Raw genomic sequence first — 12,120 nt, 5'->3', positions numbered from 1 at the left:
TGCCATAACAAGATGGCCACAAGCCCACATATGCCCCAGGCCATGGTGATGAGATGTCCAGGAGCCTGCACATGGATCTTCTCAGGGCCATGGTGATGAGATGTCCAAGGGTCTGCACAAGGGACTACTCAGGACCATGGTCCATGGGAAGAGGCCTCTGTCCTGATTGCCTAGAGGAGCTCTTTTTCTGCTCATATAATTATAAATAGCACCTGAATTTCTGCTCTGTAAAATGAATGTCTTAGAATACATGATTTCTGAAGTCCTTTTGCTTTCTTTTGGCAAAAAAGTGTACTTGCTGAGTGAAGTCATCTTTCCTTCAGTGGCTAGCAGAATGGCTTTGGCTCACCTGTAATTTACAATCTAGCTGAGCCAGTAGACTATAAAGTCTGTTTCCTTCTACCAGCCAAGAAGGAGCAGGTGGCCATCTATTTCTCATGTTCTGCAGGAAGGCATTTGTCAGTGATAACCTAGATAACACTGGGTGGCTGCAGCAGTATTTCTCCCTTGGTGTATGGTATGCTTACATGCTAATCGCCGTTTCATTTGTAAGCACTTTAGTTTTTATTTCCACACAAGCCTAGTAAATATAAAAATAGAGGTAAATAAAAAAATCCAAATCAGCAGCCTGGAATTTTAGCTTCTCTCTGGTTAAAGACTGTTGCAAGCTGAAAATATTCCACTAGGTTTTTGGGAGGTTGAAACTAGAAGAGGTGGGTTGAATACATTTGATAACTTGGTTGCTAGGCAACCACTTTACATTATGTAAGCTCCTACCTTCCTAGGTGATACTGAGGGGGTGGTAAGGATGCTGATGCAATGAGCTCCTAGAAGGAATCTCATGTGGCGGTGTAAGAGTTTGAGATCTGGAGCTGGAAATATCTATATCTATATCTGTATCTATATCTATATCTATATAGTATAATATATACATACCACAAGCCACAGGGCCCTGCATTTTAATAAGAATATAGAATTTGTATTATAGAGCTGGAAAGAGCAAATGCTCACTAGAAATGCCCTTAGCTTCAAGAAAGGAAATACGTTGGCCCTTTGAATCGGGACTTGTTCTAACCAAAATTCAGGAAATATGAAAGAGAAAATATAAAGAAATCTAAGACTAGGCCTTCTCATTAAGCTTTAGCTAACTAAATCTTTACAGTGACTTCATAGAGTAGGGGATAGTATTCTCATTTAAATAAATATATATAATAATATTATTAAAATCGATTCTATATTGGAAAATTTTATGAGTATTATTGTACTATACATTTATGTTATAACAATATTGATTATTGTAGTCAATAATATAGTATATTACAATAGTATTGGTAATTATAGTATTATGATAATGTGAGTTTATGTAAATGAGAACTACTTATTATGTAAGTGAGAATACATAGAATTAAGAGATGATTCCTAACTTGCTCAGGATCACATCAACAAATCTTCCAATGATATGTACCATACCTTTGTATCTGAACACATAACTTTTCATTGAAGTCCAGTATTTTTCTCATTACATTATGCTTGTTAGGGATGATATAACCTCAGTGTTACATTCTCATTGTTAGCTATGTTTTTCAGGCATCCTATTGGGAAAGGCTCCTAAGCTGTCAGGCTTTTTTTCATTTTGCTAGATATCAAGGATTTATCTTAACCCTTCCCGATGGCTTGCTTGACTGAACTTCAGAAGATGCTACATCTTTATCTTATTGCCAGTTGCTATTTTTGCTTCTGTTATTTTATCAAACTATCATATCAAATAGGGAAATTTGCATAGTCTAAGAAGATCATTATAAATTACTAACATGATCTTTACAATTTTGCCAGTCCATTTCTCTGGCTCATGGGCCAACAACTAGATACCATGCCCTGAGTAAGTTTCTTGGTATGTCTGTCTATAGCATGGCCAAACCACAGGTAGAAAAGTGTGTGTGTGTGTGTGTGTGTGTGTGTGTGTGTGTGTGTGTGTGTGTGTGTGTGTGTGTGTGTCTTGGTCCCGATGCTTGAACTCAGGGCCTGGGTGCTATTCCTGAGTTTCTTTTGCTCAAGGCAAACACTCTATCTCATGAACCACAGCTCTACTTTTTTTTTTTGTAGTTTATTGGAGATAAGTGTCTCATGGAATTTCCTGCCTGGGCTGCCTTTGAATCACTATCCTCAGATCTCAGCCTCCTGAGCAGCTAGGATTACAGGTTTGAGCCACCAGTGCCTGGCTTGTGAATGGGGTGATTTTTGTGTTCTCTGGATTTAGAAGAAAAAAAATAGTACTATAGAACTAGAGCCAGCTGGGTGCCTTGTGGTTTGTGTCTATAATCTAGCTACTCAGAAGGCTGAGATCTGATGTTAGAGTTTCAGAACTAGCTTAGGAAAATTCAACAGACCTTATCTTCCATTAACCAACAAAAAGCCAGAAGTGGAAGTAGGTCTCCAGTGATGAGCTCAAGTCTTGAGCACAAAAGCTAAGCAAGAGTGCCAGCGCCTGAGTTCAACCCCCAGTATTGGCACAAATGAAGAAAACCATAGATGTAGCTAAATAGAACGCTCTCTTGTCTCAGCATCACAGTATTAATGAAAGTGGTGCTGCTGCAAATAGTGTCTGCCCAGCTTTTATACATGTCATCGCAGTTCATTCTCACTACCACTGTGAGGGAAATTACGTATTTAGTCACCTTTTTCATAGGTAATAGAGTCGATCAATGGAAATTAAGCTCAGAGTAGAGACTTACTTCTTTGAGTGATATCACACTGATTGTGAAGGTAAGTCAGCAATCAGTTGGAGTGTTTGTGTGTGTGTGTGTGTGTGTGTGTGTGTGTGTGTGTGTGTGTGTGTGTGTATGTGTGTGCGTATTTATTGTCCTTTATCCTGTAAGAGTTACCACTTCCGTCTCTTCATTTTTCATCTTCAGTTTACCACTACATTTCATCTTCAGTTTACCACTGTACGTTTATGGTAAGGACTCTGGGCCAATGAAACGCTATTTGTAATTATGTGAAAACTATGTAGTTACATTAAAAACGAAGCAGATACAAATAAATAAGGGCTTCTCTGTCCATGTTAAACATTACAAGTGCCTTCCAGAAAAAATATTTAATGAGAATATTAAGGTAGAACTCAAAGTGCTTGCAAAGTAATTATTTCATAGTTGTCCAATTCAATAAGCCACTTACTGAGTAATACTTCATGAATAAATTACAGTATTCGATACTGTGTGATATAAAGTAAATAAAATATGGTCTGTCAGCTAGGTGATGGAAATGCATACCTGTAACCCAAGCTACTTAGGAGGTTGATATCCAGAAGACTGTAGATAAAAGCTAGACATAGAGTAGAAAAGCCTTCAAGACTCTGTCACCAAAGTAACCAGCAAAAAGTTGAACTGGAGGTGTGACTCATGTAGAACACTAACAGAGTAAGCAATCTAAGCAAGCACAAAGTCCTGAGTTCAAATCCAGTATTAGAAAAAATGGTGTTTCCCCTTTGGTAGCTTGTTAATTATTAGCAAAAGAACCACTCTTTTTATTCTACCTTTTTTTTATTATTATTTGCAGTGCTGGGGTCACATAAAGGACCTAAACAGGATAAAAAAAAAGTGCTCCACCACTCAGCTACATTCTAGCCTCCAATTTCTTTATTTTGTGCTGGTTCTGGAACTCAGAGCCTGGGTAGTGTTCCTTTTTTTTTTTTTGCTTAACACTAGCACTCATCACTTCGGCCATAGCTCTGATTCCAGTTTGAAGGGAGATAATTGGAATTAAGAGCCTCATACATTTTCCTGCCCAATGGTTTTGGATGCAGTGTTCAGATCTCAGTCTTCTGATTAGCTAGGATTACACACATGAGCCACAGATGCCTAACTCTAATTTCTATTCCTAATTCCCTCCCTTGTTGCAATAAGATTCAAGAAATGAAAAATAATTTTTAATGAAAGACCACCAAGGATGCTATTATAACCAACATAGGAAGGCCTCAGAGAGCATGGCTCAGGAAATACTGAAGGAAAACCAAACTGTTAAAGAAAAGGTATTTCTTAGCAGACACTGGAGCAATCTGGGTTACAGGAAGAGTTAAAGAACAGATCTGCAAAAAAACCAAAGTACCCACATATGGTGGACCTCCAGGCTGGCTAACCAAGTATGGTACTGGTAAGTGGTCACACAGGTGAAAAGCCCAGATACTTGGGATCTGCACCAAAAAACTGAACACACACACACATACACACACACACACACACACACACACACACACACACACACACAAGCAGCCTAGTGAGGTGGCTCAAAAACAAACACATAGTTAAGAATTTCAGTTTTCTAGGGTTTACAGAGAGTGGGGGAGGACAGGTATTAGGGAAATGAGGGGTCATGACTTGTCAGGGTTTTGGAAGAAATCTTGGCTTGTGTACCGTTGCCATCCCATAGTTGCAGATACATGTATAAGATGCAATGCATGCGCATGAAGCCCTACGGAGGAATTTATTGTGCAAAGGTCAGCTGGAGGGTATGAGGGGATCTACTGCACAGTTGGGTCAGTTTGAACAGAACTGGCCTGGACTTATTCTACCTTAGGGAGAAGCTCTAACTGCAAACTGGCCAATAATTACCCTCAGTGAACAATGGCTATGGGAGGTACGGGGAAGATGGAGTAATCCAGAATGTCTCAGTACTAGGAGAGGTGTCCAGCAGCATTGGCCCTATAAGAGCTAACCTGCCTCAGTACCTTCTGTCCAATAGTACACAATTAGATTTGCCTTTCTGTCATTTGAATAGGCATTTATTTTGATCAGAGCATTTGAAATATTGTGGTTGTTGTCTTTTACTTAAGCTCTTTCTGGCTATTTGGGCTTAGGCTGTTTGTTTCTAGTAAGGGAAACTTGAAGCAATGCAGGACCCATCAAAAGATGAATGGGTAAAGAATATGTATATATGTATATATGCACACCTGTATACTAATATTGTATATATACACTAACATATTTTCAAAATATACTAAGGTATGAAAGTTATGCAAAGTTTAGTGAAACATGAAATCATGTCGTTTTAGAGAAAATGGATAAAATTGGAGAACAGCCTATTGAGAATAGTCAGGCTCATAAAACAAGCTATGGCTAGGTGCCTGGGGCTCATGCCTGTAATCCTAGCTATTCCAGAGGCTGATACGTGAAGATTCAGGTTTGAAGCCAGTGCAGGTGGACAAATCTGAGAGAATCCTCTCTCCAATTAATCACCAAAACAACTGAGAGTAGAGGAGTGGCTCAAGTGGTAGAATGGATAAACCTTAAATAGAAAAAGCTAAGAAAGAGCTCCCAGGCTGTGATTCAAGCCCAACACTGGGACACACAAACACACACACACACACACACACACACACACACACACACAAACAAACAAAAAACAAACAATATTGTTTTTGTTCAAAAGTGGAAACTAGACCTAAAATACATTCATAATCATGGACAAATACATATATGTACATATACACACACCTGTATACATAATTGCATATAGAGATAACTGAGACTAACTAAGGGCCTACTGAGGACAAAGAGAAAATAATAGAGGGTGCAAATTTTTGAAGTACATTGCAAGTGCATGTGAAAATTTTATAAAGGACTATCCTGGAAGCTGTTAAGAGTAGGGGTGGAGTAGAGAAAACAGATTCTGTGTAGAGGTACTCCTGAGAGGGGTTTGGTCTTAAAGGTTGAAGTAGATTGTCAGCATGAATGAAGATAGAAGAATGTAACCTTTGCAAATTGTAGTAGGAAGGGAGTACATGCGTGTTCCCACCATCATAGGAACACACATGGAAATCTCACAATGAAATACCCCCTTCCTTGTGTGGCTAATGTATGCTAATAAAAAGAGTTTGGGGAAAAATAAAAGAGCAATATTTCCACCACTTCATTCTGATTACCATGGGCTACAATTCCAGTACAGATTCAAAGAAAGAACTAACTCTATTTACAGGAGAGAAGAGAGACTGGCTTATTCACAGGAGAATAATCCTGGCAAGTGCTGAAGTAGACAACCACAATGCGTGTAGGCAATTCTGATCACATCTTTTCTGCAGTACGAGGACTGGGGTGACGATCATATCAGAGGAAGCTTGTACTTTTTTTCCTTTCGGTAGCACTAGTTTTGTGTCATGTTCCCACAATCTAGGCCAGTGGTGAACTGCAAACAAGAAGTTCCGTATGTTTTGTGTTTTTATTTTAAGTTTGCAGGTCCTGGGGTCTCTTTGTGCTCAAGGCTATCCCTCTACCACTTGAGCCACAGTGCAACTTCAACTTTTTCTGAGTAGTTTATTGGAGATAAGAATCTCACTGACTTTTCTGCTAGAGTTAGTTTCAAACTGTGATCCTCAGATCTCTGACTCTTGAGTAGCTAAAGGCATGAGCCATGGGTGACCTGACCCAACCCATGTTATTTATTTATTTAAATTTATTTATTTATTTAAATTTATTTATGTCAGTTGTGGGGCTTGAACACGGGGCCTGGGCACTGTCCCTCAGCTCTTCAGCTCAAGGTTAGTGCTCTACCATTTGAGCTAGTGCCACTTCTGGTTTTCTAGTGGTTTATTGGAGATAAATGTCTCACGAACTTTCCGGACTGGGCTGGCTTTGAACCGTGATCCTCAGATTTCAGGTTCTTGAGTAACTATGATTACAGGCGTGAGCCACCAGCGCCTGGCCCCATATATAATTTTTAATTTTTTCTTTTTTTATATTTTTTTCTTCCCTCCTTTTCTCTTCATTTTTTTTCTTTTTCTTTTTTTTTTTTTGGGTCCGGTTGTGGGGCCTAAACTCTGGGCCTGGGCACTGTCCCTCAGCTCTTGAGCTCAAGGCTAGCACTCTATCACTTGAGCCACAGCGCCACTTCTGGCTTTTTTCTTTTTTCTTATGTAGTGCTGAGGAATTGAACCCAGGGCCTCAGGCTTGCAAGACAAGTGCTCTACCAGTAAGCCACCTTCCCAGCCCCCCTTCCTTCTTTTCTTTCTTTCCTTTCTTTGTTTTTCTTTCCTTCCTTCCCTCCCTCCCTCCCCCTTTCCTTCCCTCCCTTCCCTCTCTTCTTCCCTCCCTCCCTTTCTTCCTTCCTTTCTTCCTTCATCCTTCCTTCCTTCCTCCTTCCCTCCTTCCTTCCTTCTCCCTTCCCTTCTTCCTTCCTTCCCTCCTCTCCTTCCTTCCTGTCCTTTTTTTTTTGTACCTCTCCTGGGGCTTGAACTCAGGGCCTGGGCTCTGTCCCTAAGCATTTTTGCTCAAGGCTAGCACTCTATCACTTGTATCCTAACTCTACTTCTGGCTTTTTGGTAGTTTAGGAAGAGTCTCAAGGACTTTGCTGCTAAAGTGGGCTTTGAACAATGATAAGACCACAGCCTCCTGGCTTGCTAGGATTATAGCCAGGCCCCTGCTGCTGAGGCTGTCTTAGACCTCTCAGGTCCCCAGAGTAATTTTTAAGTTTCTAATAGCTACAATCAGCAAATTTTAAAAAGAACCAAGAAATTGAATTTTAATAATTTTATTCAATGAATAATATCCAACATCACGTCAGCACATCACTGAAATATTACTAAGGCAGTAGACATACTGTAGATATTCTATAATTATGTATTCTTATTTTTTGTATGCCATTTTTGCACTGTCTTTGCTGATTTTCAGTTGTAGAACACCTTCATTTGTTCTACTCATGGTGAGGTTTTTTTTTTTTTTTGCAAACTTTCAACATTATATTTTTCTTCTTTTTCACACTCATTACTATGTTTTCACTGCAATATTCTCATTGCAGCATGTTACGATACAAAAAAGAACATTCCCTGTTGCTGGGACAGAGTTCATTTTGAAAAAATGCATGACTGCATCAACATATAATGTTAAAAAATGAAATAATTCAAGAATAACATAAACCTTTTCCATAAATCAATTATGAAAAGTACTTCTTTAAGATATCAGAAAATAATGCAGTGAGCATATGAATAAAGAAGCACTTCATAAAATGTCACTAATAAAACATGAACTATAAACCCTACCATCACTCCCATCTTCGTTTTATTTTTCTCTTAATGGTGACCCATATCTGGGCCCCCTCCCTGACAACAAGTGGACTGTTAGATGTCCTTCAAGTTTAGGCCACTCCCAGCAGCCTTTGCTCTGTCTGGGATATGGATACTCCTCCCCAAATGCCACTCATTAAAGTAAGGCCTTAGACAGTGCTACCCATCATCATGCTATAAATACATTTTAGACAATAGAAGGCCATGTCTTTAGATGGTGATGATTTCAAATACATCATCTGCTTGTGGCTTATAGAAGAAAGGGAGGCAGGACTCTTCGCCCCCGTCTGTGGGCTCTTGCTGGGGCTGGATGGCAGGCAGCAGCGGCACAGGAGGCTCTGCAGTGGGGTTCTCCAGGGGCCCAGGCGCCCCAGCCTCTTCAGGGACAGGCTTCAAGCTTTCTTGAAGATGCATATCTTCACAGCCTTGCTGCTCCTCCCTGACCTTGGTCTTCAGGGGGACTGAGAGGTCTGAGGGGGCATCGGCAGCAGGGGCCTGGGCGGCTGCCAGCATCATGTCCTGGCACTCTGTGCTCTCCCCTGTAAGGCCCAGCAGCAGGTCCTTCAGCTCCTTCCTCTTCCTCCTCTTCTCCTGGGACAGCTGGCTCACACACTGCTCTTTCTCCTGACACAGCTTCTCCAGGACTTCTAGCTGTTCCTTGTACAGCACGATGGTCTCTTCCATGGTGGTCAGGTGTTGGGTCAGCTGGCTGCAGCGATGGTGGAGGTCATCCACGTGACTCTGGGGGTGTCCCTTGCTGGCCAGGTCTTCGGGGAAGCAGATGTGCAGCTGCTTCTTGGGCGCCTGTGTGTCCTGCTTCTTCTTGCCGAACAGCCTGTGGATGCAGCGCTGGGGGAAGGCGGCCTGGCTCTCCAGCTTTCTCTGGCACTGGGCTGCCAGCTGACTCAGGCATCCGCAGCGGGCCTGCTGCTCCTGCAACTGCCGGCTCATCCTCGCCTTCCTGCCTTCTGCGATGGACAGTGCGTCCATGTAAAAATCCCACATGCTCTGCGGGTTGTCTACGTCGTCTGGAACAGTCACATCATGGGGAGTCGCCTCCTCACCCTTGTCTTCGTCTTGGCTCAGGCCTTCATCTTCCCTGGGGAAAGCCAGGGCGCTCAGCTGGGCCCGCAGCTGCGCATTCTCCTGTCTTGTTGCTTCCAGACACTTCAGACTGTCCTGTAACTTCTCCCTTTCCATCTGGGCCAGCAACTTGCTCTGCACCTGCTCCTGCTTCAGCTGCTCCATCAGATGGCTCTGATTCAGCAGGTGCTGCTGCAGGGCCTCCTTCTCTGACATCAGCTGCTGGCTGGTGGCCTTGTGCTGTTTGCAGGTGGCGCTCAGCTCCTGCACCTGGGCCAGGTACTTGTCATGCAGCTCCTGCAGATCCTCAGCTGCTTGGCGCGTGAACTCTGCCACGTCTTTTCCTTCTTTGAATTCCTCCTCCAGCTCATCCAGCTTCGCCTGCAGGGTTGTCTTCTCCTGCTGCTCTGTGTGCAGGATGCTGGCGAGCTCCCCCTTCTCAGCGCTCAGCCTCTGCAAGGCATCCTGCAGCTGGGCCAGCTCTTCTTTCAGCTGGCGGTTGTGCACCAGCGTGCGTTTCAAGGTCTCCTGTTCCTTCTCCATGGTCTCCAGGATCTTGCGCCGGTCCTCGGCATGCTGTGCCCATTCCTCAGCCTTCTTTTCCAGTATCCACAGCCGCTGCTGCTGCTCCAGGTTCTGGAGACTGAGGCTCTGGTTCTCCTCCACCTGGAGGTGAAGTTGCTCCTCCAGGGTCTTGAGCTCCTCCTGCAACTGCAGGGTGTGGGCCTGCAGCTGCTGCTCAGCCTGAGCTGGCCCTGCAGGCGGCTCTGGGGGCCGCAGCTCTGACAGCTGCTCTCTCAGCTCCACCAGCTTGCTCTCCAGCTCCAACACCTGCCTCACCCCTTGCTCCTTCTCCTCTCTCAGCTGGCTCACCTGCTCTAGCAGCTGCTGGACTTTCTCCTTCCCCGTGGAGCTCTCCAGCCTCAGGTCCTCCGCAAAGGTGTCTCTCTCCTCCTTTAATCTTGCCACCAACTCCTTCATGTTGTTGAGTTGGCTTTCCAACTCTGCCCGCTCCACTAGCTCCTCTTGGAACTTGTGGATTTCCATTTTCATGTCGGCCTTCTGTGTCAGGAGCACTTCCAGCCTCTCCTGCAGCTCGGTGTTCTCATCCTCCAGGTCTTCAATACTTCTGGCCTTTTCCTGGAGCTGCAGCTTCACGCGATTCAGGGCTTTCATGAGCTCTATGTTGTTGTTCTCAGTTTCATTCTGCTTGGTGTTGACTGCAGACAATGTTGTTTCCAGTTCTGTTACGCGCTGCTGTGCAGCCTGCAGGCAGCTGGTAAGACCCTCCTGCTCCAGTGCTCTTTCATCGGCCTCTTGCTGCTTGTGGGCCAGGGCAGATTGTAAGTCTGCTTTTTCGCGAATCAGCATCTGTATCGACAGCTTGTGCTGCTCCAGCTCTGCTTTCAGGGCTTCGTCCACACAGGCCATCTTCTCCTTGTCTTTTCCCTGTTGATCCTGCAGCTCTTGGATCTCAGTGCAGAGCTGCTGCTTTTGTATTGTGCTGGAGTCCAGGGCAAGCACCAGGTGTTGGTTGTGTCTCTCCAGGTCCTTGGTGTTATTGGGACCTGTGACGCTCTGGACCCTGGCAGCTGTGACAGTGCCCAGGAGAGGGGGAGGCTCAGGGTCTGCGTGGTCTTGGGCCGCACCCTTGTGTAAAGGACAGTCCCCAGCGGTGTTTGTCTTGGGGTTACCTCCCTCTTTCATTTTCCTCTTCTTGGATTCTGCAGGTCTAGCAGGACCATTCCTCTGCTGGTATTGTTGCAGTAGTTTCCTTCCTGCAGCTACTTTTTTTTCTCTTTTTTTCTCAGGCATCCCAGCACTGGGATGGCGAAGGTGGGGGGGCCACATTCCCAGGCTGCCTAAACTCAACTCTGTTCTATCACCAGTAACTCTACCTCCAACTATTTCTTCAAAATTACCTCGATTCACCCACTCACCACTCACCACCACCTCTACCTCCTTCAACTCCTGTAGTGGTGTGAGCCAATAGAGGGGATCCCAGTGCTACTAGGCAGCATGGAATGTGGGCGTGGCCCCAAATCTTGTATCCCATTGGCCAAAGGGAAACATAACCAATAGGAGTGTGGCCAGAATCTTGTGATCCAAGCAGAATCAGTGTGTTCAGGATGAGAGTTGCTCCTGTGGCCCCTCCCCTACTCAGCCCAGCCCACTTGGGGGGATGGGATAGGACCATTTCTAGCTGGCATCCTGCTTAGCTGTACTGGAAACTTTTCATGACCATGACCTCCATCACACAATTGTATTCACTGAGTGATCTTGAGAGGTCATTCTCAGATCACTGCCCTAACCTCTCTAGTGCTGCAGAATCTCAGGCAACATTATCAGATCCCAGAGCTCAAGTGGTGAGTGAGTACTTGGCAGGAGAGAGAGTCTCTCTATAGGCCCTTTCCTCATTTCACAACTTAGCCCCATATTTTCATATCTTAGAATTTGCCTCTGAGGTGTTGGGCATCAATTCCCTCAAGATTGCCCTAGTTCCACAACTCCTCTTCACCTTCCTGGAAATATCCTGGTCCTGGTAGCAGATCTGATATCCTGTCATCTGGATCCAGTGCTGGATCCATTTCCTAGCTACTGCTCCTCTCCCACTTTTGGACCACGTTCCCATATGAGAAAGCATTGCTTTTAACCAGTTCTTTTGGGATTCTACTCCAGCAATGAATCAGAGCTGAAAAGTTGCCAGGGACCTTCTAACACCCCATTGATATGTGTGTGCTTTTGTCTCACATCTGGACCCAACTGTAGCCCACCTGGTTTTCACCTGGTTTTAAGGTCCTCACCCAGTAGATCAGTGTAGTGATTACAGGTTAGGACTTCTCCCAAGGGCTAGAAAACCTCCAGGTCACACCTGACCAAACTAAGGCATCTGAGCAGCAGAATTTTTTTTTAATTTTTTTTTTTATTTTTTGTGAACATACTGTACAGAGGGGTTATAATTACATGGGCAAGATAATGAGTACATT

At 44.1% G+C, this 12,120-nt stretch overlaps 1 protein-coding gene across 1 annotated transcript; it reads right to left on the bottom strand.

Moving 5' to 3' along the window:
* Positions 1-8,260: 8,260 nt before the first annotated feature.
* Positions 8,261-10,948, bottom strand: LOC122106205 (golgin subfamily A member 2-like). Its single transcript, XM_042677504.1, has one exon. It carries the CDS (start codon positions 10,946-10,948, stop codon positions 8,261-8,263), a length of 2,688 nt encoding a protein of 895 aa, XP_042533438.1.
* Positions 10,949-12,120: the final 1,172 nt, after the last annotated feature.

Source organism: Dipodomys spectabilis, unplaced genomic scaffold (genome assembly GCF_019054845.1).
Source record: "Dipodomys spectabilis isolate Male_0828 unplaced genomic scaffold, ASM1905484v1 ptg000039l, whole genome shotgun sequence".
NCBI lineage: Eukaryota > Metazoa > Chordata > Mammalia > Rodentia > Heteromyidae > Dipodomys > Dipodomys spectabilis.
This window is presented reverse-complemented; position numbering and strand designations above follow the sequence as displayed.